Consider the following 25,311-nt stretch of genomic DNA (forward strand, 5'->3'; position numbering starts at 1 on the left):
TTTTTATTTGTTTTGTTTTGGGTCTGTCGTGGGGCCTGAACTCTAGGCCTGGGTGCTGCCCCTCAGCTCTTCAGCTCAAGGCTAGCGCTCTACCACTTGAGCCACAGCATCACTTCCGGCTTTTTTCTTTTTGCTTATGTGGTGCTGAGGAATCGAACCCAGGGCCTCAGGCATGCAAGGCAAGTGCTCTACCACTGAGCCACCTTCCCAGCCCTAAATCTTTTTTTAAAGGGTACTGGGATTTGAACTCAGGACCTCCCTCTTGTTAGGATGGCATTCTACCATCTGAGCTATACCTCCAGCTTTATTATTATTTTTTTCCCTTTCCCTTGGGTTTTGTGAACTTTCCTGGCTAGTATCAAAAGATCCTTCCTCTCTCAGCTTTGGAGTAGGTAGGATTACAGGTGTGAGCCTCCTTTACCCCCACTAAATTAGGTTTTGTTTTGTTTTTTTAAGCGTGTGTGTGTGTGTGTGTGTGTGTGTGTGTGTGTGTGTGTGTGTGTTTGCTGGCCCTAAGCTTCAACTCAGAGCCTGGGCAATGTCCCTGAGCTTTTGTGCTTAAGGGTAGCCCTCCCACTTGAGCCAAAGCACTTCCAGCTGTTTGGGTGGTTAATTGGAGATAGGGTCTCATAGACATTTCTGCCCTGAACTGTGATCCTCATATCTCAGCCTCCTGAGTATGTAGAATTACAGGCATGAGCCACAGGTGTGGGGTCACCATTACTTTTGGAGTAGCATAGCACTAGTTCATTGTGTGCATGCAGCCTGGAGTTGTAGCTCAGAACCAAGTACTTGCCTGGTGTGTGCAAGGCCCCAGGACACCCCCATCATTGAGGGGAAAAAAATTATTACTTTAGGGGCTGGGAAGGTGGCTCAGTGGTAGAGTGCTTGCCTTGTATGCATGAGGCCCTGGGTTCGATTCCTCAGTACCACATAAACAGAAAAAGCTGGAAGTGGCGCTGTGGCTCCAGTGGTAGAGTGCTAGCCTTGAGCTGAAGAGCTGAGGGACAGTGCCCAGGCCCAGAGTTCAGGCCCATGACCCGCAAAAAAAAAAAAAAAAAAATATATATATATATATATAACTTTTTAAAGAGAAAACATTAAACCAACTGTAATTCTTCTTGGAGCCCTACGTTGGGTGTTTTACAGATCAGTAACCTCAAAATGAGATGCCCTGGCGTCTTGTCTTCATCTCTGGCAGGCCCAAGCTGCTTGAGAGACAGGGGAGGAGCCTGTGGCTCGGGAGCACTGAGGTAGGCAGGAAGAGCCTCACAGAGGAAGGGGTCACCCCCCTCTGTTTGGGAGGGGCCCCCAACCAGCTACTGAAGCTGTTTGAAGAGGAAGTAAGCGGAGGTGAGATACAGCAGAGAGGTGAGCTGGTCTGGTTGGCTTGGGCCTGGGCCTGGGTCAGGTCTCTGCACTGAGTCTCCACCTTTCTGTCACTTCAGGGCCTAGCCCAGGACCCAATAAAAGAGGGCACACAGGGGGCTTGATGAAAGACCCCCAAACCTAGTCCCTCTGGCCCTACTGCCAGGCCTGAGGTTGGGGATTACTGGTGGGGAACCCTGGCCAGGAGTGACCCCTCATCCCGGCCCTTGCACATCTTGCAGTCTGTGACTTCGGGGCTCTGGGGCATCATGGCCCGGGCCCTGGGGGAGGACCTGGCGCAGGAGGACTCCAGCTCTCTGGGATCCGACTCAGAGCTCAGCGGGCCCAGTCCCTATCGCCAGGCTGACCGGTATGGCTTCATCGGGGGCAGCTCAGCAGAGCCAGGGTGAGTGGACAAGGTTATGGGGGGATGGGGGGGGGTGCAGGATCTGAGGCCTAAATTCTGGAGTGAGGCCTAACCACACTGGTCTGAGAAGGTCTGGTAGTAAGAACTGAGCCCAGGATTCAACCACTGCCATCCTTCCTCAGACTCGAGGTGGAAGGGCAGTGAAGAGATGGTGTCTCTGTGTGTGTGCATGCGTGTGTGTGTGTGTGTGTGTGTGTGTGTGTGTCTATCTGTCTATCCATCTGTCTGTCTCTGCCTCTCTCTCTCTCCCCACCCCCTCCATCATGGGGGCTTGAACTCAGGGCTTGGGCACTGTCCCTGAGCTCCTTTTGCTGAAGGTGTGTGCTCTACCACTTTGAGCCGCAACACTACTTCCTTGTGTCTTTCATCCAGCCTCTGAGCACCTTAATGTATTCCTGCAGCTCAACATCATTCCTCCCACCCATCCCCCTTTATTTGTAGGCCAGTACTAGGCTTGAACTCAGGGTACTGTCCCTTAGTTTCTTTTGCTGAAGGCTAGCACTCTACCACTTGAACTACAGCTTCACTTCCAGCTTTTTGCTGATTAATTGGAAATGATAGTCTCACAGACTTTCCTGCCCAGGCTGTCTTCAAACTGTAAATCTCATATCTCAGCCTCTTGAGTAGCTGGGATTATACCTGGGATTACAGGTGTGAGCCATCAGTGCCAGCTTCAGCTCTCTTCCCCCTTTGTAATCTCTGCCCAGGAATCCCAGATCAGAGTCATAGAATTTACATCTCTTCCCCAATATATAAACAGGAAAATAAGTTCAGAGACAGACAGAAACTTTCCTGAGGTCACACAGCAGAAATGAGACAGAAGCAGATTAAAACTCAGGACTTCTAGTTCCCAGATCCCTCTATGAATCATCATTGGGTCGCTCCTTCCCCAGCACCTAGGCACTTACTTCTTCAGACTGTCCTGCTGATATTCGCATGAAGGGGAGGGTGTGAGGTCGAGGCTCTAGGGAACAGCTTCTGGGAAACACCTGTGTTACATGTCGCCTAGGCCGGATCGTCCTCCTGCAGACCTTATCCGCCAGAGAGAGATGAAGTGGGTGGACATGACCTCACACTGGGAAAAGACTATGTCCCGTAGGTACAAGAAGGTAAGAACAAGCCGGGCACTGGTGGCTCACACCTGTAATCCTTGCTACATAGGAGGCGGAGATCTGAGGATCATGGTTCAAAGCCAGCTTGGGCAGGAAAGTCTGTGAGACTCTTATCTCCAATGAACCACCAGAAAAACGAAAGTGGCGCTGTGGCTCAAATGGTAGAGCACTCACCTTGAGCTGAGGAGCTCAGGGAGAGCGCCCAGGCCCAGAGTTCCAGCCCCACCACTGACAAAAAGATGGAGGAGAAGCGGAGGGGGGAGAAGAGCAGAGAGAGCCTGCATTGGCACCCTCTGTTAACCAAAAGCTATGGCCTTTGTTCCCTGCCACCCAAGTGGCCCTTGGACAACAGGAGGTTTGCTTGAGGCTTGCCAGCAGGTGCAGGAAGACTACCTAACTGAGCCCATCCACCTCTTGCATAGGTGAAGATCCAGTGCCGGAAGGGGATTCCCTCAGCGCTGCGGGCCCGGTGCTGGCCTCTGCTGTGTGGTGCCCGAGTGTGTCAGAAGAACAGCCCTGGCACCTATCAGGTGACAACATCAGCAGGGACTCCATCTCCCCTTCCCAGAGGTCCTTGACACCCTGGACCCTCACAGCTCCCTTCCTGCCCACCCCCAGGAGCTGGCAGACGCCCGCGGAGACCCGCAGTGGATGGAGACCATCAGCAGGGACCTGCACCGCCAGTTCCCTCTGCACGAGATGTTTGTGTCCCCCCAGGGCCACGGGTATGAGGCTGGAGATGTCCACCGTCCCCAATCTCCCCCCACCCCTAAGTGCTGCAGCTGGGTTTGTCCTGTGTTTCTGGGGATTCAGCAGGGAACAGGGATCTACAGAGTACAAGGGGAGGAAAGGGATGTCTGGTGGGCGAGTCCTGATTTGGGGGGGGGCGTTATACAGGCAGCAGGGGCTCCTGCAGGTTCTCAAGGCCTACACCCTGTACCGACCGGAGCAAGGCTACTGCCAGGCCCAGGGTCCTGTGGCTGCCGTGCTGCTTATGCACCTGCCCCCAGAGGTGAGTGACCTTGACCCTGCTCTAAGACCCTGACCTTAGCTCGATGGAGACCCTCAGTCCCTGGAGAGCTAGGGTCCCCCCCAGCAATGATCCAAGTTCTAGAACCCAGGACCTCCAGTCTCAGGAACTCAGGATCCTGTGTTCCTTTACTCCCAGATCCTGTTCCATGAGGTTTAGCAACCATGGTCTAATGACCTAGGCTCCAAGAACCTGGGGCCTTTGATCTTAACCCTGGCCCCAGCCATTGGGAAGTTTTCACCTTGATCTTCTGACTATGCCAACTTCAAACTCTGTAGTGTCCCAGGAACAGTGAACTTTGGGGCCTCCCCAATGGCCATGCTCAAAACCCAGCATCTGAGTCCTGGGACTTCCAAGCTCTGCCTGCCCCCCCCCCCCCGCAGGCCAGGCTCTTTTGATAAGAGCCCCCCTAGGCATCACATGTGGTTGGAGAAACCCAGCCCCTTGCACCCCGTTCCCAGTCCTTCCCCCATATATGTGTTCCCTTCCTTGGGGGGACTCAAGGCCTCTGCCCTGCCCTCAGGAGGCCTTCTGGTGCTTGGTGCAGATCTGTGAGCTCTACCTCCCCGGCTACTACGGGCCCCACATGGTGAGAGTCTGGGAAGGAGACTGGAGACAGGAGGGGGGCTGGGGACGGAGATTCGAACCCTGGGGTTTGGGAGTGGAGGCGTCGGGTGGCCCTCGACCGATGGACGTGGCTGCAGGAGGCGGTGCGGCTGGACGCTGATGTGTTCACGGCGCTGCTGCGGCGGCTGCTTCCCCGCGTGCACCAGCACCTGCAGCGGGCGGGCGTGGGGCCCCTGCTCTACCTGCCCGAGTGGTTCCTGTGCCTCTTCACGCGCTCGCTGCCCTTCCCCACCGTGCTGCGCGTCTGGGATGCCTTCCTCAGCGAGGGTGAGCGGGACAGCCGGGGGCTCGGGTCACGGGGCGCACTGGGGAGGCAGCTCCCTTCTGGGGGGTTTGGTCACGTCATGGGGCATGGGCGAGTCTCTGGAGGACACCGCCCAGCCCTGGGTGGTACTTCATCCGTGGGATGGCCGCCAGCCCCCAGCTGTGCCGAAGACCACACTGGGAAAAGAGGCACTGCCCAGGGCGGGAGCTGGCGTGGCCACGGCACTTGTGTGACCTCTGAGTGGCTCAGGGGTGTGCACGGCTGGACGAGGCCTTGGACAGGAAGCCAATTCTCCTCCAAGCCCACAGGATCTGGCTGAGCACCTCTAGGACCCAGAGGTAGCCAGGACTGGCCTACCCCCTCCACTGCGAGAACTTCATTCTGCTCATTCTGCCGGAGTGGGGATGGGGGTGGGAGGTGACAGTAACCAAATTAACAAGGTATTTATAGCATGTCACCAGGGCCGTGAAGAAATAAAACCAAGGAGGTGACAGAGAGTGACAGGAGCGTGGCAGGAAGCGGTTGCTCTTTGGTGGAGGTGAACGTGAGCAGAGACCAGAGGGCGCAAGGTGCACAGGGCTGGGCAATCAGAGCAGAGCCAACCTGGGCTTTCGGGGTCTTTGAGCCTCAGCCCTGATGTCCCACCAATAACCCTTCTCCTTTTTTTTTTTTTGGGGTCCAGTCATGGGGCCTGAACTCTGGGCCTGGGCGCTGTCCCTCAGCTCTTCAGCTCAAGGCTAGCGCTCTACCACTTGAGCCACAGCATCACTTCCGGCTTTTTTCTTTTTGCTTATGTGGTGCTGAGGAATCGAACCCAGGGCCTCATGCATGCAAGGCAAGTGCTCTACCACTGAGCCACCTTCCCAGCCCCACCCTTCTCCTTTTTGTTTTTCATGTGATGTCCAGAAAAACACCTTACATGTTCTGGAAATCAGGGCCGGAAATGTGGTTTAGTGGTAGAGTGCTTGCCTAGCATGCACGAAGCCCTGGGTTTGATTCCTCAGCACCCACATACCCTGAAAAAGCCCGAAGTGGTGCTGTGGCTCAAGTGATAGAATTCTAGCCTGAGCATAAAGAAGCATTAAGGAGGGTGTTCAGGCCCTGTGTTCAGGCCCCAGGACTGCCAAAAAAAGAGAAAAGTACCAGAAATCAGTTCATTCATCTATTGGACGCGTGCTCTGCACCCCGTATGCAGGGCTAAGAGCAGGAGCTCCCTTAGTGTTCTGGCTGCTAGTTTTCAAGTCTTCATCCATGTGTTACCTCCCTTCCTTCAGACCTCGAGACTCAGGCCAGGCAAGATGTCCAAGCCCACTTCAACCCCTCTACTTGAGGACATGCCTTGCACAGGCTCCCTTTATGTTAGTCTGTGCTGGTCCTAGGGCTTGAACTCAGGGCTGAGTGCTAGCACTGAGCTTTTTGTTGTTGTTGAGCCACAGCTCCATTCCAGATTTTTTTGGGGGGTTGGTTGGAGATAAGAGTCTCAGGGACTTTTCTGCCCAGGCTGGCTTTGAACCATGATCCTCAGACCTCAGTTTCCCAGGTAGCTAAGATTACCGACGTGACCACTGGCACCCAGCAGGATCCATATTCTGAGGACAGGATAAGGAGCAGAACTGAGGTAGTGCAGGGCTCTGCTCCCTGTGACTAAGTCCCTTCCCATGCAGGTGCCAAGGTGCTGTTCCGGGTGGGTTTGACCCTGATGCGCCTGGCACTGGGCACTGCAGAGCAGCGCAGGGCCTGCCCGGGGCTCCTGGAGACGCTTGGGGCCCTGCGAGCTATTGCCCCCAGCCAGCTGCAAGAGGAGATCTTCATGTCCCAGGTAGGTGTCTCTGCCTGCCTTCTTTTGTGCTCCACAGAGGGGGAAACTGAGGCAACGTGAGACCCCCCCCTCCCCCAGGCTGAGTTCCTGATCTCTGAGCTGCAGATGGTGTAAAGCTCAGGCTTCCAGTGCTGTGCTGTGCTGTGCTGTGCTGTCTGCAAGTCCCCGAGCCCTCACCCACTTCCTGGGACTCTGTACTGCCTGTTCCCCTCCCCTTCGCCGCCCCCTCCCCCCCAGGCACCCAGGGCTTCCTGCCTCTCCCCCAGCGCCTGCAACCTCAGCGCCATGGCTCTCCCCAGGTACACAGTGTGGCCCTGTCCGAGCGGGACCTGCAGCGGGAAATCAGGGTCCAGCTGGCCCAGCGGGCCGAGTCCTCACCGGGGCCACACCCTCAGCTGCAGGCCCGCCTTCCCGGAGCTCAAGCCATCTTTGAGGCCCAGCAGCTGGCAGGGGCGCGGGGAAGCCCCAAACCTGAGCTGCCCCAAATTGTGGTCCAGCCTCCCGAGGAGTCCAGGCCACCTCGACGCAAACCCCAGACCCGTGGCAAGACGTTTCATGGGCTCCTGCCTCGGGCACGAGGAGCCTCTCTGGAGGGCGCCCCCAGAGCCCATCGAAGCTCTGTGTCCTTCCTGGACACCCGCTTCTGAAGGTACCAAGGATCAGTACCCCCAATCCTAATGGTGGATGTCAGCCCACAGTGGGTTCTACACTTTTCTGCTGGGACTTGGTGACTCATCTCCCTTCCAGGCAAGGCCCACGCTGTGGGGGCAGGGCGGGGCTCCCCACAGCACAGACACGGAAATGAAGGAAGGTCACAGAGGGGCTGGTGGGGGCCCAGTGGGCCACATATCATGATGCTGCTGTGCTGGTGCCCAAGCCCTCCCCAGCACCAAAGCCAGCGTGGATGGAGTGTGGGGGTGAGGTTGTGCTGGGCTAAGGGATGCCCTGGCGGCTCATGAGGGGCTGGAATAAAGTCTGAGCGAGCAGATGTCTGGATGGAGTTTGTTCGATGACCTCCATGCCCACTCTTTCATGCACCCTCCCAGCCCTGCCTGGGATGCACACTTCTCATTGGCTGCAACAAGAGCCAATGAGAAGCTGCCTTGTCTCCGCCTCTGGATGGCAGGTAAGGTAAGGCACTGGCACTGTTGGCCATGAGCGGGAGGCTGGGCTGGGCTTGGGAGTGGGCTCTGCCCTCCTCTCCTCAGCCCCGCCCCCCCCAGGAGGCTTCCTCACTCCCAGGGGAGTGGGGACACCAACCCAAGTCCACCTCCCAACTCATGCCCCTGCTTCCAGCTGCCAAAGAGCACCAGGCAAGAACAAAGGCCTAGTGTACCCAGGACAAAGGAGAAATGTCCCACCGGCCCTTGTCCCTCCCTGCACCCTGGTGCACCCCCTCGGGACGGCCACCATGGAAACTCCCTCCTACACTCGCTAATTGCCCCCGTGGGTGCCCGGGGTGCCTGGTACATGAGCTATTGTTAAGACAACAGGCCTGGGCCCCACAGTGCCCATCCCCAGATGCCTGCATCTCTGGGCAGGTCCCTACCAAACGGCAGGTGGGAAAGGAGAGGAGAGTGTGGGAGAGTGATCTGGAGGCCCTCACTCCATGGGGGACCATAAGGTAGGGATTGTTCACCCTTTCCATTGGCCCTGAAACTAGAGATAGATAGGGTCTTTTGGCACTGAAACAATAGAAATGAGACCCAGCAGAGGATCACAAACACACAGGCCCGGCGCTGATGGAGACGTGGGGCGGGAGCTGCGGTTCTAGGAAAGCTGATTGACAGAGAAACCATGCTGCCCGCTGAACCGCCGCTGGGGCGCTGGGGTGGGTATGGGTCTGGTAATTTCCCACCGGTCATGAGGGCCCAGTCAAGATCAGTTTGGCCGTAGAGATAGTGTGACACCACGCTGGAGAGAACAGGGCTGGGGAGGGCCGCTTCAGGCAGAGTTTGAAGGTGTGACAGGTTGTGGTAGCTTACTGCACTTTGTCCCTGTGGTGTTTGCTGACCATTTCAAAGCCTTCGTCAGAGCCTGAATCTGGAATGTTCTGTTGACAGGGCTACTGGCTGCAGAAACATGTTCCATGTATGTTCTTATCCCTTAGCCAGGCGCCCGGCTAGGCCCTCAGTCTCGGCAGATCTCTCCCACTCCCACGGAGCCAGAATTCAGCAGAGGAGAGAGGGTAGTTTACCAACCCAGGAGGGGCCTTTTCACTGGGCCTGGAGAAGTTTTGTTTGTCTAGGGAGGTCTTTTTAGAAAAAAAAAATCAATGTCCTGGTTATAAAGAGGGATTTAAAAAAAAAAAAAAAAGAGTCCTGTCAACAGGTTGAGAAAGAGTTTGATTAGATTTTTTCTGAGAAGCCAGCAGGTCACTGTGACAGGTAAACAAGAGCCTAAGGGTTGCCAGGCACTGGTGGCTCATGCCTGTAACCCCGGCTGCTCAGGAGGCCGAGGACTCAGAATCACGGTTTCCAGCCGCCCAGGCAGGAAAGTCCATGAGACTCTTACCTCCAATTAATCAGCAAAGATCCAGGAGTGGATCTATGGCTCAAGTGATACAGGCTCAGCCTTGATGAAAAAGCTGAGGGGCAGCTCCCAGACCCTGAGTTCATTACTGGAGAAAACTGGCCCAATACTGGCAAAAAAAAAAAAAGTTGAGTTAGGGCTGGGGTTGGTAAGCACTTACGATCTAGAAGAAATGGCTGTTCTAGGCACTTGCAAGCAGGGATCAGCTTGGATTCAGCAGAACAGTTTCTGCACAAGCCTTACCTGCCAGACAGGATGGAGGCCTTTACAAAATGGACTAGGCTAGGCTAGCTTGAATTGAGCACCTTCAACCCCACCCTCCATAGCTCAGCTCTTCTGTGGAGCATGAGGGAAGCAGAAGCAGCCACAGAAGCCATGACCTGGAAGGAGGGACTCTGGGGCAGTGGCTCAATGCATTTCTAGGAGAGCGAGTGTGCCGTGACAGTGCCTTTCTGCCATTGTCATCCTGCATGATCACACAACCCAGCGGGCCCTGCAACACTGCAGAGTAGGAGAGCAGTGATTGATTCCCTCTGCAGGCTGGCCCCCAGTGATGTCTTTTGGCCTGCACCCTCCTTGAGGATGGAAGAGGGGGACACAGGAAAGAGTGGAAGGCAAATGGGCTCTACCGTAAATAGGGGTGGGTCCAGTCTTCTCCCCGCTGGTCTCACTGGGCAGGAGCTGGTTTACCCACTCTACTCCTCCATGGCTGGTTCAGCTCAGCCTGGGGCGGTGTCCACCCTTCCCTGCAGAAACAGCAGAAGTTCCCTGCCTGCCTGCCCCAGTCCCTGTGCTCTAGTACAGGCTGCAGTTGCCTGACCTTGATTGTCCTCCCTTGGTGTAACTCGTGAGACAGAAGAGCATTTATTCAGCTCCTAGCCAGGTGAAAAACGTGTTCACAGACATTCCCACAGCCCTTACCAAGTTCTTACTTCCCCTAAGAAGTCCCCACAGCACCCAGCAACAAGGCTGACCGGCAGTTGGAAAAATCTCTTGCCACAACTACCAAGTCCAAGTACTGGCTTTGAAAGTTTTTGGGAAAAGAAAATCTGACTTGTTTACATGGTCTCTCAACAAGATGGACAATGTTTGGGGTAGAAAAGCAGTCTTTCTCATTTTCACTAGAGACAGGATTTTGATTTGTAGGCTTAACTTCAAATCCCTCTCTCTAACTCCTGGAGGCTAGGATTCCAGTGAATCACCTTCCCCGCCCAGCTCTAGCATTGTTTCTCCTTTTTGTTTGTTTATTTGAGGTATTAAGGATTGAATCCAGAGTCTCACACCTGCTGGGCACCGCACCTCACCCATTAATGCCCACAGCCCTTTTGTATTTTGTTTTTCCTTGTGCTGGGGCCGGGCTCATTTCTGTATCATTCCAATTTCAGCATATGTGCTGCCAAAGGAAACACTGCATTTGTGTGTGTATGTGTGCGTGTGTGTGTGTGTGTGTGTGTGTGTGTGTGTGTGTGTGTGTGTGTGTGTGTGTATGTGTGTCTTGGGTCTTAAACTCAGGGATTGCGTTTCAGACCCTGAGCTTCTTTGGCTCAAGACTATCGTTCTACCACTTGAGCCACAGGACCACTTCTGGCTTTTTCTGAATAGTTTACTGGACATCAGATATCTCAGACTTTTCTGCCCCAGCTGGCTTCAAACCATAATCCTCAGACCCCAGCCTCCAGAGTAGCTAGGGTTACAGGTGTGAGCCACCAGCACCCAGCTTGTATTTTGTGTTTGAGAGTCTCACAACTTGTGATCTTCTTGCCTGTCTTCCTGAGTAACTGAGATTATAGGTCTGTTCCAACACACCCAGCTTAGCATTGCTTTCTGATTGGTCAGATGATAAAAATGTGATGGCATCCTCACTGTCCAACTTCTGGGACTCAGAGATAAGTTTCAACATGGGCTGGGAAGGTGGCTTAGTGGTAGAGCGCTTGCCTTGCATGCATGAGGCCCTGAGTTCAATTCCTCAGCACCACATAAGCAGAAAAAAAAAAAGTCAGAAGTGGCCCTGTGGCTCACAAGTGGTAGAGCGCTAGCCTTGAGCTGAATAGCTGAGGGACAGCGCCCAGGCCCAGAGTTCAGGCCCCACCATCGGACCAAAAAAAAAAAAAAGGTTCAACATATATTTCTGAACATGGAATGGAGGTTTTGGTTTCGGTTTTGGTTTTGGTTGGTTGTGGGGCTTGAACTCGGGGACTGGGTGTTTGTTGTCCCTGAGCTTTTTTGAGCCACAGCACCACTTCTGTTTTTCTGGTTGTTAATTGAGATAAAAGTCTCACAGGCTTTCCTGTCATGGCTAACTGGCTTTGAACCCTGATCCTCAGATCTCAGCCTCCTGAGTAGCTAGGATTATAGGCGTGAGCCATTGGTGCTGGGCTAGAACAGTATTTTTGTTCACTGATTCACTCCTGTTATTCCCTGCCCTCCAACCTCCTGCTTTTGTGACTAAATTTAGGACTTAGAATTTTTCTCTCATCACCTACAAAGTAAACACCAGTTTCTTGGTATTGGTCAGCCTGACCTGGGCATGGGAGAACACCACACACTGGGCACAGAGAGCCACATTCTGGCAGAGAAAAGATCCCAGCATGGCCTGTCACCAGCTGTGTGGCCTCAACCAAATCATATCACCTCTCTGGGCTGACTTTCCTAAGCATAAAGGCCAAGAATTGTAGTGCTCCTCCCCATGCCTGAAACCAGGCAAGAACACTCTGTCTTAGGCCACTGAGAGAGTGCCTAGCACCAGGCACCCCTTTCCCAGCCAAACCTGCACCCGAAGGTGACCAATGCAGTCCCCAGAGGTTTAAGAGCCTGTTAAACACCCAAGTGCTCACTCTTTGGACTACAGCCACTCCTGCCTGGCCCCGGGAGCTGGGGCCACGCATCCAGCAAGGAACTGGTTTTCGGGGGTGGTTACCTCTCACTGACGGAGGCTACAGGGGGCACATGGGGATCTGCAAAGCCAGTGAGCCATTCTAGACGATTCTCTGGGGAGTGTGAGGTGGGCAGGGCTGGGGTACTGGGGGTAACACTTGTCCTCGGACCCCCTCCAGTGACAGGCAGCGGTGGGGTCCCACAGGAGGCTGTGCAGGGAGGGTGAGGGTGAGTTCTGAGGATGATGCAGGATGCAGGGTGGCGACAGGCCTGGGGAGGGTGTGTGCTGTGCGAGAGGGGGGCCCAGTGGCAATGGGGCAGGGCATTGAGCCTTGAGACCCAAAGGAGAGACCTGCAGGTCCCACACCGGGGACATACGTGGCGAGGGCTGGGGGAGCCTCTGGGGTGCTGGGTGCGCCTGGGGGGCTGGGGGAGCCTCTGGGGTGCTGGGTGCGCCTCTGGGGTGCTGGGTGCGCCTGGGGGCCTGGGGGAGGGGAGTGACTGTGTATGGACAGGCAGAGAGGATTTTTTTTTTTTTTTAGTCAGTCATGGGGCCTGAACCACTTGAGCCACAGCGCCACTTCTGTTTATTTTTTTTTCTAGTGGTTTATTGGAGATAAGAGTTTCACGGCTTTTCCTGCCTGGGCTGGCTTTGAGCTGTGATCCTCAGATCTCAGCCTCCTGAGTAGCTGGGATGACAGGCGTGAGCCACCAGCATCTGGCTAGCAGAGATCTTATTGGCATTATATTTTAGCGCGCTGGCCTAGGCCGGAGGGCCTGGGTTCTAGGGGAGTCAGAGACCACAGACCAGCATTATGAGGGGCTCCACAGTGACACCAAACCCTCCTGCCTGAGACCCACAGCTGGTGGGGCGTGGGCAGTGCCAGCTGAATTCACCAGTGTCTGGGGCTCACCAGTGCCACTGTGTCAGCCCCTCCTCCTGCTCCCCCCAGGGCACCCCTGCACCCGGCTCTGCCCACTTGGCCCAGGCTCACCCGCCCCTCTCCTCTTCGCATTTGACTCCCCAGCTCTTTGTGGTGGGTCCGTCTGTCTCTTTACCTCAGTCTTGGGCCTGGTCAATCCCTGTCCGTCCTTCCTTCCTTCCCTTCCCTTCCCTTCCCTTCCCTTCCCCTTCCTTCCTTCCTTCCTTCCTTCCTTCCTTCCTTCCTTCCTTCCTTCCTTCCTTCCTTCCTTCCTTCCTTCCTTTTTTTTTTGTTTTGTTGGTCATGGGTCTTGAACTCTGGGCCTGGGCACTGTCCCTCAGCTCTTCAGCTCAAGGCTAGCACTTGAGCCACAGTGCCACTTCTGTTTTTTCTGGTGGTTTATTGGAGATAAGTCTCACAAACTTTCCTGCCCCGGCTGGCTTTGAACCACAATCCCCAGATCTCAGCCTCCTGAGTGGCTAGGATGACAGGCGTGAGCCAGCGGCGCCTGGCCAGTCCCTGTCCTTTCACCCCAGGCTCTCTATGGGGGCTTTACATCTCAGAAGACCCCTGCCATCTCCCTCTGGAGCCCTCGGGGCAGCTAGAACAGAGCCCCAAGGCTGGGCCCGGGAGGTGGGCGGGGCCCTGGCTGGGTCTGTGGCTTGGGCAGCTGATGTCCCTGCCTGCCCCTGGGCACAGGTCCATAAACTATATAAGGACGCTCACCCCTGCCCCGAGCTGTGGCAGCGCTGCCCGCAGCACCACTTGCTCTTGCCTGCTGAGAAGCTCTGCCAGGTCACCACCTGCAGGTACCCCTGTGGCCCCTGCCCATCCCAGGGGAGCTGGGGAGGGGGCAGCAGGGAGGGCACCCTGGCTCCCCCTGCCCCATGCCAGCCCTGTGTCTGTCCTGACACTCACCAGGGCCCCCATGGTGCTGGGCACTGGAAAGACTCAGAGGGGAATTCCAGCAAAGGATGCCTGGAGAACCGGGATGGGGAGGGGGACTCTGGGGTACAGGACCCTTGGGGTCCTTGAGACAGAGCAGTGTGGGGCAGGCAGCCTTGGCCCTGTCCTGGCAGGCACAGGACAGAGGGTGTCTTCATTCCTGAAGCCTGAGGCTGGAGGGAGGGTAGGGCGCTGGCCGGCCTGACCTCTGTCCTGTCCCTGCCCCTCCCTCTCTCACTCAGCTTCACCTTCAAGATGGTAAGTCTCCTGTGGCCCAAACCCTTGGGGAGAAGGAGGGCCCCGTGGGAGACTACAGGCGCCCGAGGCCTGCCTGGAGAGCACCGTGCGCTCGGAGCTCCACGCCCTCCATCCACCCCTGTGCCAGGTGCTTCTCTCCTCCGTCCCAGGCTGGGATGTCGGCCTTGCAGCCTTCCACAGTGTCTGTGAGCTTCATGCGCAACCCCGGTATCCTTCTAGGTTTAGGGGAACAGAGGGACCCCATGTTCCTCCCATCTGGGTACACTCTTCTAATAGATGTGGCTCCTGACCCATGCCCAAGTCTGGCGTCCAGACCTTAATGACCTGGCCACAACCCGCTGCCTCTCAGTCACTCAGGGATCTCCATAGCTACACCCCTGGGTGGCACAGGGCAGACACTGGGCATCCACCCAGTTCAGAGAGACCTCTCAAGCTTCCCAAAGTGGTCCAGCGCGTCTGCTGGAGGCCAGACCCCCGCCAGACTTGTCCAGGCCAGGCAACGCAAGGTACCAGAGAGTAAGTGTCCCCACCTGTGTCACATGGAGCCTCCTGGTGGCTTCATGAGAAAGGGAGGCAGCTTCTGGGAGGAGGCAGAAGTGTCCGATTTTCTGCAAAGAAACAAGTGCCAGGACTGGAGGTTTGGCTCCGTGGTAGGATGCCTGCCTGGCCGCTGGAGGCCCAGACCTTCAAGACCAGCAAAAGGAAAAGAAGCCAGATGCTGGTGGCTCACACCTGTAATCCTAGCTACTCAGGAGGCTAAGATCTGGGGATCATGGTTCAGAACCAGCCCGGGCAGGAAAGTCCATGAGATTCTTGTCTTCAATTAACCACCAGAAAGCTGGAAGCGCCGCTGTGGCTCAAGTAGTAGAGCACTCATCTTGAGCACAAAGAGGCTCAAGGACAGTGCTCAGGCCCTGAGTTCAAGCCCACAACCAACAACAACAAAGAAAGAAAAAAAGAGAAGAAAAAGCAGTGCTAGAATTCCATGCACTTGAAAAGGGTAAACCCTGTGTGGTGGGCACATGGGATTAGAGGCAGGAAGATTAAGAGTTCAAGGCTAGCCTGGGATACGTGGAGGGGGAGGGGGCGGGGGGAAGGTCACAGCATGTCTTCAAGGCCTGCTTCAGGATAACAATGGCAGAAATCCACCTACAAAGTTTGGTGGAGTCCATGCTGGCGATGGGTCAGTGAGTCTGGGAGAGAAGCTGGCAGGGGTCCGCGGGTCATCTCATGGGTTCCTCAGTCATCAAGCATCAGCGCAGCAGTTAGAGTGTGTCAGGCTCTGTTGGGGTGCTGTGCTGATCCTGAGGAACACAAGACCCCATTCCTTTGTTTCTGAGAACCCAGCTGGAGCAGATATACACATGGCATGGGGGTCAGTGGGCAGTCAGCAGGATATTGCTTACTGCTCTCCTTCAGGCCTGCCATGCCTACCAAACCGCGCTACCACCATCTGCTGGGAAGAGGCCTGAACCTCCCTGGCCTCCATCCTGGAAGTGAGCCGGGCTGGGAGAGGCCGGGAAGGGGCTCACACGATTGGATGACTTCAGGTACTGCCTTGCCCACTGTGCCCAAGACTTGCCACTTCTGCCCCCCACAGCTCTCCCTAGATCCGCTGAGTTCTGAGTGGGACTGCCCCCTGGGCTCCAAGGACCTGGACCGAGAGGAAGGACCATGGAGAGGGAGCTCTGGCCTGCCACCAGCAGCCTGCTTCCCTGGCCCCTGGCGGCAGGATGTGGGTCTGGACTGCAAGGGCTCCCCGGAGGGCGCGGAGGCCCGGGCCTGGACTGTCTACTACTACAATCTCCTGCAGAGCTGCCTGCAGCAAGCTGGCCTTCCAGAAACTCAGGACCGCAGCCAGGTGCCCCGCACAGGTGCCTTGGGACTCCAAGGGGGTGGGGGTGGGGGTGGTTTCTCCTGGGAGCAGGGAGGGACCTGTACCCAGTAGCTTCCTCAGCCCTGTGGAGCTTGGCTGGTTTCATCTGAAGACAGGGAGGCAAAGTCAGGCACCAGGGTAGGTGGGCAGGCATCTGACCCCAGTGAAGTCCAGCTTTCCACTGTCCTCCTGACACCTGCTGCTGAATTAGTCAAACATGTTACGTAGAGCATACACTTCTATCCAACTGTCTTAGGATGTGCTGGGGAGGTGGCTGAGCAGTTGAGATCCCAAGATTTCTCTCCTGTCTTCTGTTTTAAAACTTGGGAGGGGCTGGGAAGTTGGCTCAGTGGTAGAATGCTTGCCTTGCATGCATGAGGCCCTGGGTTCCATTCCTCAGCACCACATAAGCAGAAAAAGCCAGAAGTGGTGCTGTGGCTCAAGTGGTAGAGCATTAGCCTTGAGCTGAAGAGCTGAGGGAACAGCGCCCAGGCCCAGAGTTCAGGCCCCAGGACCAACAAACAAACAAACAAACAAAACCAACTTTGGAAGGCTGGGCTGAGTTCCCAGTGGCTTATGCCTGTAATTCTAGCTATTCAAGAGGTTGAGATCTGAGGATAGGGGTTCAAAGCCAGCCAGGGCAGGAAAGTTCTTGAGATTCTTATTACCTGGAGCTGTGGCTCAAGTGGTAAAGTGCTAGCCTTGAGAAAAAAACAAAAACAAAAAGGCTCAGGGACAACACTCAGGTCCTGAGTTCAAGCCCCAGGACAGAAACCAAACACACACACTCACACACACACACTCACACACACACACACACACACACACGCACACTCAGGAGGCCACATATAATTTTGTGTAAAACATAGTTCCCATGGTTAGACTACATGAGAATCTCAGGTTTGAAAAATAGGCTCAGCGAAAAAGAAATCCTCCTAAGGCCACACAGAAAGTCCGAGCTCAGGATTGAGCCAGATCTTCTCAGCAGCTGTCAGTGACCCCAGACCAGCTGCAGAGGGAGACCAGCAGGATGGGAGGGATGAGTGGGCATGCTGCCTTCCCACCTTTCTCTCTTCTGTGTCCTTCATTCTTCTGCTCCTCAACAGGGACTGGGGGGGAGGGGGGAGGGGAGGCAGGCAAAGGATGACAGCAGCGGTTGTAGGTGGGGGTCAGCTTGAGTCACAGTGCAGGAGGAAGAGCCCCTCCTGAGCTTTGCATTGCTCCTTCCCAAAGGCTACCCTGGCGCCGAGGTGACCTTGTGCATTCTGGGACCCCCCAGCACCTTTCTGTCTGTGCTGCTGGAGGGTGGGGTCCAGAGCCCGGGTGAGTGTGTTCCCAAGTTCCCCACCCCCTCCCACAGAAAGGGCAGCCCTGCCCTGACCCAGCTACATCCCAAAATACCCACCAACCTTGGCTACCATGCGCATTCCATGGGGCCAGCTGCTATCCTCTGAGTAGGGGTGGGTTCTGGGAGCAAACTGTCCCCCCATGACACAGGAGCCTGGGCTGGAGGTGGAGCCAGCTGGGGACATTTAAACTTCCCTGGCTAGCCACTTGCCTTCCTCTGCCTCCAGGAAACCTGCTCCTTTGCCTGTCCCCTGCCTGGCTGACCAAGGTGCCAGCACCAAGACAGCCGGGTGAGGCCACTCTGATGGTCTCCAAGGCTGTGAGCTTCCACCCAGGGGGCCTAACATTCCTGGACGACTTTGCCCCCCCACGGCGGGCCACCTACTTCCTGGCAGGCCTGGGTCCTGGCCCTGGCTGGGGCAGGGAGGCCGCAGAGCTGGCCCGGAACCTGACTTGCCCCACAGGAGCCACAGCAGAGCTGGCCCGGCTGCTGGAAGAGCGGCTCCTCATGAGGCAGCTGCTGTCCCAGCAGGGTGGCGTGGCCGTGCCAGCTACCCTGGCCTTCACCTTTAAGCCTCCGGGGCTGCTGCGGAGAGGGCATGCCAGCCCCGGACTACACCTGGTGGAGCTGAGTGGCAAAGAGGGCCAGGAAAGCCTGGTGAAAGAGGAAGTGGGGGCCTTCCTACACTCGGAAGCCCTGGCCAGTGCCTCACAGGTAACTGGCTCCTGTCTTCCGGAGGGCTGTGTAATGCTGAGTCGATGCTGCTGTGTGGGTGGTTACCACGTCCTTCTGCTGGGAAGCTGTCCCCAACACTTAGCTCTGCCAGTGTCCCCATTTCTTGGGGACAGTGCCATGCCCTCCCACCTCAGCTAGGCCTGAGCATCTCACCTTCCAGGTGCGTGGGGGCAGTGATAAGGAGGCCCCTTTGCCCTTTCTGATGCAGGTGGCCGTGAAGCTCAGCGGCTGGCGCTGGCTGGGGCGACAGACATTGCGCCTGCATCCACGGGCAGAGCCAGACGCAGTGGTGAGCACAGTGATGGCCTTGCTGGAGAAGCTGGAAGAGGAAGAGAGCGTCATGGTGGAGGCCATGTGCCCACCTGCCCAGCTGCCCTTCCCAGGTGAGAGCCAGCTGTGCCCGGCAGGAGTGGGATTGTGGCTCCGCTTCCTGGACCCTCTGTGCTGGGCTTAGACCTCCCCATCTTCTCCCAGATGGTCCCTTACGTGGCCCAGAGCTGGCTGTGCGTATCTGTGCCATGGTGTGTCGGACTCAGGGTGACAGGCCCCTGCTGAGCAAGGTGAGAAAGGCCCAGGCCCAGGCCCAGGCCACGCTGAGGAGATGAAGGATCCTGGGCAACCGCTATGGGCAGAGAGGAGCAAATCAATGAGCAGATTTTGGTTACCTTTGTTGAGACACTTGGGCCTGTTTGGACTTTGTTTTTCCTTTCCCCTTGAAACCCTCCTGAGCCCATCTTAGATTGGGTGCCCTTAACACATGCTCAGTCCATGCTGGTGTCTAGGTCCAGGGGCTGGCTCACCATGGCATGGTTTTCAGGGGAAGCTAACATTAAGAGTCCATAATCCTCCGGATGTCCTACAGGAAGAATATACACGCTGAAAGTGCAGCAGGGCTTGGGACTCTTTGGATGCCCAGCTGGGAGGGAGATGGTCTACGCCCAGGGCAGGGCTTGAGTGGAGGAGATGAGGGGCTTCCAGAGGCCCTGGACAGTAAGGTCACACACACTGGTGGCTGCGGCAGCTAGGATGACACATGCATGGAGCCATCAGGGCAGAGAGACAGGAAGCCCGGATAGCGTGTGGGGACCGAAGGAGCCTGACAGGGAAAGGTATTTTCTTTTTTGCAGTTTAAGACAGGTTGGAGAATGAGGATTCTTGAATGCCCAGAGAAGGGTCTGGCCTGGATCTTAGCACTGGGAAGGTGCCGGTGCAGCTGGATGAGGTCAATCTGGGGAGGGCCTCTCTGAGTCGCACCCTACCTAGGTGTTGTGCGGCGTGGGTCGCGGGGACCGGCCCCTTCGGCACCAGAACACCCTGCCGAGGACGCTGGACGCGGCGCTGGCGCAGTGTGGGCTGCGGGAGGCGGCGCAGGTGGAGCTCGTGTGGCGGCGCGTCAAGACGGCGGCTGAGGCCGCGCTGGCCGCCGTGCTGGCCCTGGAGGCCGGCTTGAGCGCTGAGCAACGCGGCGGGCGCCAGGCCCGCACCGACTTCCTCGGTGCGTACAGGCGGTGCGGTGGCGTGGGGGTCCCGGGAGGTGAGATCGCGGCCTCGTGCGAGCGCCCCTCGCCCCTCGCAGGCGTGGACTTCGCTCTGACCGTGGTGGGCCGCGAGCTGACCCCCGTGCTCCTGAAGCTGAACTGCGGGCTGTGTCTGGAGGCGTGCGGCGCGCTCGAGGGGCTGTGGGCCGCACCCCGCCCGGGGCGCGCGGCCGAGGAGGCGGCGGCCGCGCCGCTGGTGGAGACGATGCTCCGGCGCTCGGCGCACTGCCTCATGGAGGGAAAGCAGCTGCTGGTGATAGGCGCGGGCGGCACCAGCAAGAAGTTCGTGTGGGAGGCAGCGCGCCACTACGGCCTTAAGGTGGGTGGGGCCCGGCCCCAAGGCGGAGCCTGAGTGGCGGAGCCGTGACAGAGGGGCGGGGCTGGATAGGGAGGGCGGGGTTCGGGTCGGAGGCGTGGCCAGAGCGGCGGGGGCGGGGCTTGCGCGGGCCATCCGCTCCGTGGCAGAACCGGCTGCGGGGGGCCAGTCAGTCGTGGGGCGTGAACTCTGGGCCTGGGCGCTGTCCCTCAGCCCTTCATCTCATGGCTCTACCACTTGAGCCACAGTGCCACTTCCGGTTTTCTGGTGGTTAATTGGAGATGAGAATTTCACTGATTTTTCCTGCCCTGACTGGCTTTGAATGGTGATGCTCGGATCTCACTCACCTGAGTAGCTAGGATTAAAGGCGGGAGCTACCAGCACCCGGCTGAGTAGATGGTCTTATCCCCGGTGAACAGATAAGTAAACAGAGGCTCCCAGGCTGGCCCAAATCTACCACTGTGGCTTCCTCTGCCCTCTATCACAGTGCATAACTCTGGGGACCCTGCATCCAGCAGGCCACGTCGCTTTGCTCCCTGCCTGGCAGTGGGTCCTCCAGCGGGAATGTCACCCCCTCCTGATGCTAAGGGTTAACCAAGCAGAAAACACTTCCCTCCTTTTTCAGTGGCCAACTTGCCTATCTGCTGCTTTATTTCTGTTTTCTCAGTGGATCATAAGCTTGGGGAACACAGAGCCCTACACGATTCTACAACATTATTGAGCACACAATGGGGCATCTTCTTCTGTCAGTTGTGGGGCTTGAATTCAGGGTATAGGTGCTGTCCCTGAATTCTTTTGCACGAGGCTAGTGCTTTACCACATTGAGTCATAGTGCCAGGTCCGGTTTTTGAATGGTTAATTGGCAATAAGAGTCTCATGGGAGCTTTTCTGCCCAGGCTGGCTTCAAATTGTGATCCTCAGATCTCAGCTACCTAAGTAGTTGGGATTATAGGCATGAGTCACTGGTGCCCAGCCACTGGTGCCTGGCAGCTGCTTCTGCTTCTTCTTCTTCCTCCTCCTCTTCTTCTTTTTACTTTCTTCTTCCTAAGGAATTGAACTCAGAGCCTCATGCATGCTAAGCAAGCACTCTACTACTGAGCTACATTCTTAGCCATCTTTTTTTTTTTTTTTTTGCTCATACTAGAGCTTGAACTCAGGGCCTGGGCACTTGAGTCTCTGTGCTCAAAGCTAGCACTCTACCACTTGAGCTAGAGCGCCACTTCCTGCTTTTTGCCTTTATGTGACACTGAGGAATCAAACCCAGGGCTTCATACATGCTAGGCAAACACTCTACCTCTAGGCCACATTCCCAGCCTTCTTTTTTCTTTTCTTTTTTTTTTTGTTAGTCATGGGGCTTGAACTCTGGGCCTGGGCGCTGTCCCTCAGCTCTTCTGCTCAAGGCGAGCACTCTACTACTTGAGCTACAGTGCCATCTCAGGTTTTCTGATGGTTTTATTGGAGATAAGAGTTTCAAGGACTTTCCTGCCTGGGCTGGCTTTGAACTGCGATCCTCAGATCTCAGCCTCCTGAGTAGTTAGGATTACAGGCGTGAGCCATTGGCACCCAGCCCTAGCCTTTTTTAAACAAAGAAACAACCTCTGCTTCCACTTCCTATAATCCATTTCGATAAATGCTATTTTACATATTAGAGGCACTTAGGCATTGCACCTTAATTGAGCCACTCCTTCAGTTCCTCATTGTTTTGCTGGTTAATTGGAAATAGAGTCTCTGGGCTGGCTTTGAACATTGATCTTCCAATTGCAAGCCCAAGCCACCAGTGCCCAACTGAATACCTAGTGTTCATGAGCTCATGGAGCTGGCAGGCTGGAGCCCTTCCCCAAGCTCCATCTTGCCTGTCAGCATCTGCTATGTCCCCTCCTGTGCTTCTTGCAGCTGCACGTAGTGGATGCAGACCCCAACCACTTTGTGTCCCAGCTGGTGCAAACCTTCATCCACTTCGACGTGACAGAACACCGTAAGGATGAGGAGAATGCACATCTGCTTGCCGAGCAGGTGCGGGCCCGTGGCCTGCAGCTGGATGGTTGCTTCTCTTTCTGGGATGACTGTTTGGTGCTTACAGCCCTGCTGTGTCAGGAGCTGGGCCTGCCCTGCAGCCCCCCAGCTGCCATGCGCCTGGCCAAGCAGAAGAGCCACACCCAGCTGCACCTGTTGTGTCACCAGGGCCCACCCTGGCCTGCACCCTCCCTCCATGCTGTGCCCTGCTGCCCGCTGCAGACCGAGGCTGATGTGGAGCGAGCCATCCACCAGGTCCCCCTGCCGGGTGTGATGAAGCTGGAGTTCGGGTCAGGTGCAGTGGGTGTGCAGCTGGTGAAGGATGGGCCCCAGTGCCGAGAGCACTTTACCCGGATTTCCCGTGACTTGCAAGGCGAGACTGACTATCCAGGCATCGGGCTGGGCTGGGGCAATGCCATGCTGCTGATGGAGTTTGTGGAGGGCACTGAGCATGATGTGGACCTGGTGGTTTTTGGCGGCCAGCTGCTGGCTGCCTTTGTCTCTGACAACGGCCCCACAAGGCTGCCTGGCTTCACAGAGACGGCGGCCTGCATGCCCACCAGGCTGGCACCGGAGCAGGAGGCTCAGATGGTGCAGGCTGCCTTCCGCTGCTGCCTGGGCTGTGGGCTGCTCAACGGGGTCTTCAATGTGGAGCTCAAGCTGACAGGGTGTGGGCCGAAGCTCATTGAGATCAACCCGCGCATGGGCGGGTTCTACCTGCGTAATTGGATCCTGGAGCTCTACGGGGTTGATATTCTGCTGGCTTCGGCCATGGTGGCCTGTGGCCTGCGGCCTGCCCTGCCCCCCCACCCACGGGCCCGTGGCCACCTGGTAGGCATCATGTGTGTGCTGTCTCAGCATTTGCAGGTGCTGAGTTCCACCACGGTGCGAGACACCCTGCAGGCCCTGCATGATCAGGGGCTGCTGCACTATAATCTTCTGGAAGAGTCTCTGGTGCCCGGCAAGTACGAGGAGCCATTCTGCAACGTGGCATGTGGTGGACACACCCCTGCAGAGGCCTGTCACCGGCTGCTGGGCCTCTGCCAGGGGCTGGGCATTGATGGACCTAACTACCCGGTTGCCCACTTCCTGTCTCATTTCAAATAGCGCTGGGATCTGAGGATAGGGATGAAGTGCTGGGGAGGGAGGGGCTGAGGTGCCCTCCATTCCCGAGAGCCCTCCCTGCCTCTCTCTTGTTGCCCAGCCCAGCCACACCCACTCTCAAGCCTTAGATCTCTTCCAGAGTGCAGAGCCATTTCCCCTCCCTCCTCTCTTTTCTTGCTTCCTTTCCTTCTTGCCTCCTTTCCTTCTTTCCTTCTTTCTGTCTTCCTGTCTTTCTTTCTTTCTTTCTTTCTTTCTTTCTTTCTTTCTTTCTTTCTTTCTTTCTGTCTTTCTGTCTTTCTTTCTTTCTTTCTTCCTTTCTTTCCCAGTACTGGGGCTTGAACTCAGGGCCTGGGCACTGTCCCTGAGCTTTTTCACTCAAGGCTGGTGCTTTACCAATTGAGGCACAGCTCTACTTCTGGTTTTTGGATGGTTTATTGGAGATAAGAGTCTCTTGGACTTTCCTGCCTGGGCTGGCTTTGAACCTCTATCCTCAGTTCTCAGCCTTTTAAGTAGCTAGGATTACAGGCATACCCAGTGAGTGGTGCCATTTTGACACCAAAACTTTCTGGGCTCAAGGACCATTGAATAAGTATCTGGGAGCTGCTGGGTCCTCTTGTAATCCTCCATCCAGTCCATGGCTGCCCTTGGACGCTAGCTCTGGAGAAGTAACAGCAGCTACTCTCTCTCTCTCTCTCTCTCTCTCTCTCTCTCTCTCTCTGCCACCATCTTCCCCAGATAGGATTGGGCCCAAACCCAGGCCCTCACATCCACCTTTCTAATGTGTGTCTTCCTGCCACTTACAGGAGTGAAACTTGGACAACCTGAGATTAAAATTAAATGAAATCCTGAGATTAAATCCCTTATCTTTGTCTTATGCAAATTCCAGGATACCTGTAGAGGTAACTATAAACACCTCACCGGATCCCTCACTCACGCCAGTGGCCTAAGTAGTAGAAGCACAAGTGGCTTGTGGTCAGTAGTGTGCGGACGAGGACAGAGGCTCAGGGAAAACTAAACAACAACAAAAAACCCTTTTAGGCTTCTAGGTCCTACTATAGTGGATGTGAATGCAGGCTAGGTCTCTGCCTCCACTAACGCTTACATACCCACTTGGCTTCCAGGCCCCTTCTCCTTTCTGTTCGTATTCATAAGCGGCCTCAGCATTTTGGAACATGCACCATGTGCCTTCTTCTCCAAGTTTGAGTGCTCTGGCCTTGGCGCACTAACCAGCACTGCAGAGAAAGTTTTTCTTTTTTCTTTTTTTTTTTTTTTTGGGGGGGGGATCCAGTCATGGGGCCTAAACTCTGGGCCTGGACGCTGTCCCTCAGCTCTTCAGCTCAAGGCTAGCGCTCTACCACTGAGCCACAGCGCCAGTTCCGGCTTTTTTCTTTTGCTTATGTGGTGCTGAGGAGTCGAACCCAGGGCCTCATGCATGCAAGGCAAGGGCTCTACCACTGAGCCATCTTCCCAGCCCTAGAGAAAGTTTTTCTAGACTGCCTTCTTCATTCAGGGACCCTGTTTCAAGAATTCCGCTGCTAGGGCTGGGCAGGTGGCTCAATGGTAGAGTGCTTGTCTTGCATTCATGAGGCCCTGGGTTTGATTCCTCAGTACCATATAAGCAGAAAAAAGCTGGAAGTGGTGCTGTGGCTCAAGTGGTAGAGCGCTCGCCTTGAGCTGAAGAGCTGAGGGACAGCGCCTGGACCCAGAGTTCAAGCCCCACGGCCAACAACAACAACAAAAAAGAATTCTGCTCCTTTCCAACACAGGAGCTATGGGCCGCTTCCCAATCAGCCCTCCCCAAATAACAGCTTGTGACTGAGTGAAGCATCTGGACTATAGAATAGTTTTTCTCCACTCCAGAGTATCTCTCCAGTCTCATCTATGTATGGGGAGGGGAGATCTTGTAGAATCTGGGCCTATGGGAAAATCACCCCACAGGCTGGGCCTCTGGACTGATTTTTTAATTGGCAGCTACCTACCTGCCTTTGCATTCGTGAGGTCCAAACCCGAGCAGGAATCTCCTCTAGTGAGATTCAACCTGTGGCCCTGTCCTAGCAGATACACTTTTGTCAGCCTAGATATCTCTGATTGGGAGAAACTGTAGCCTCCTCTCAATAGTGAAGAAGTTACTGAAAAAGAGAACTCAATTCCTGCCGCCCTACCCTCCCAATAGAATTTTAGGGATCTTATGTTACAAGAGG

At 55.8% G+C, this 25,311-nt stretch overlaps 2 protein-coding genes and 1 long non-coding RNA gene across 5 annotated transcripts; 2 read left to right on the forward strand and 1 right to left on the reverse strand.

Annotated features, from left to right (window-relative positions):
• Positions 1–1,214: 1,214 nt before the first annotated feature.
• Positions 1,215–7,627, forward strand: LOC138824363 (carabin). Of its 3 annotated transcripts, none has more exons than XM_070018215.1 (10): positions 1,215–1,371; positions 1,611–1,774; positions 2,805–2,904; positions 3,330–3,437; positions 3,526–3,632; positions 3,805–3,919; positions 4,461–4,526; positions 4,642–4,831; positions 6,494–6,648; positions 7,044–7,627. In XM_070018215.1, exons 2-10 carry the CDS (start codon positions 1,638–1,640, stop codon positions 7,293–7,295), a joined length of 1,230 nt encoding a protein of 409 aa, XP_069874316.1. In that variant the 5' UTR covers positions 1,215–1,371; positions 1,611–1,637; the 3' UTR covers positions 7,296–7,627. The 3 variants fall into 3 exon arrangements, with proteins under 3 accessions (XP_069874316.1, XP_069874315.1, XP_069874314.1); XM_070018214.1 differs by having other exon boundaries at positions 1,224–1,353; positions 6,948–7,627; XM_070018213.1 differs by having other exon boundaries at positions 1,225–1,371; positions 6,948–7,627.
• A 536-nt stretch (positions 7,628–8,163) lies between these two features.
• LOC138824364 (carnosine synthase 1-like) lies at positions 8,164–24,117 on the forward strand. The gene is made up of 9 exons (XM_070018216.1): positions 8,164–8,272; positions 15,781–16,054; positions 17,290–17,379; positions 17,631–18,118; positions 18,348–18,522; positions 18,614–18,699; positions 19,403–19,634; positions 19,716–19,996; positions 21,887–24,117. The coding sequence occupies exons 1-9, from the start codon at positions 8,258–8,260 to the stop codon at positions 23,111–23,113; spliced, it is 2,868 nt and encodes a 955-aa protein (XP_069874317.1). The 5' UTR covers positions 8,164–8,257; the 3' UTR covers positions 23,114–24,117.
• Positions 14,533–19,789, reverse strand: LOC138824365 (uncharacterized). Its single transcript, XR_011371065.1, has 5 exons — positions 19,399–19,789; positions 18,626–18,761; positions 18,293–18,458; positions 15,334–15,484; positions 14,533–14,788 (listed from the first exon to the last, which is right to left on the reverse strand). It is a non-coding gene; the product is annotated as an uncharacterized lncRNA (long non-coding RNA).
• Positions 24,118–25,311: the final 1,194 nt, after the last annotated feature.

This window comes from Dipodomys merriami, unplaced genomic scaffold (assembly GCF_024711535.1).
Source record: "Dipodomys merriami isolate MVZ:Mamm:240054 unplaced genomic scaffold, mDipMer1.0.p SCAF_128, whole genome shotgun sequence".
Classification (NCBI taxonomy): Eukaryota; Metazoa; Chordata; class Mammalia; order Rodentia; family Heteromyidae; genus Dipodomys; species Dipodomys merriami.

Bases quoted from the DNA above. Each gene is read 5' to 3' on its own strand.
- LOC138824363 (XM_070018214.1), top strand. From the start codon at position 1,638: ATGGCCCGGGCCCTGGGGGAGGACCTGGCGCAGGAGGACTCCAGCTCT. The intron at 1,775-2,804 runs GTGAGTGGACAA...CATGTCGCCTAG, and splicing joins GGCAGCTCAGCAGAGCCAGG to GCCGGATCGTCCTCCTGCAG. The intron at 6,649-6,947 runs GTAGGTGTCTCT...GGCTCTCCCCAG, and splicing joins AGGAGATCTTCATGTCCCAG to GTACACAGTGTGGCCCTGTC.
- LOC138824364 (XM_070018216.1), top strand. The intron at 16,055-17,289 runs GTGCCTTGGGAC...TCCTTCCCAAAG, and splicing joins CAGCCAGGTGCCCCGCACAG to GCTACCCTGGCGCCGAGGTG. The intron at 18,523-18,613 runs GTGAGAGCCAGC...ATCTTCTCCCAG, and splicing joins TGCCCAGCTGCCCTTCCCAG to ATGGTCCCTTACGTGGCCCA.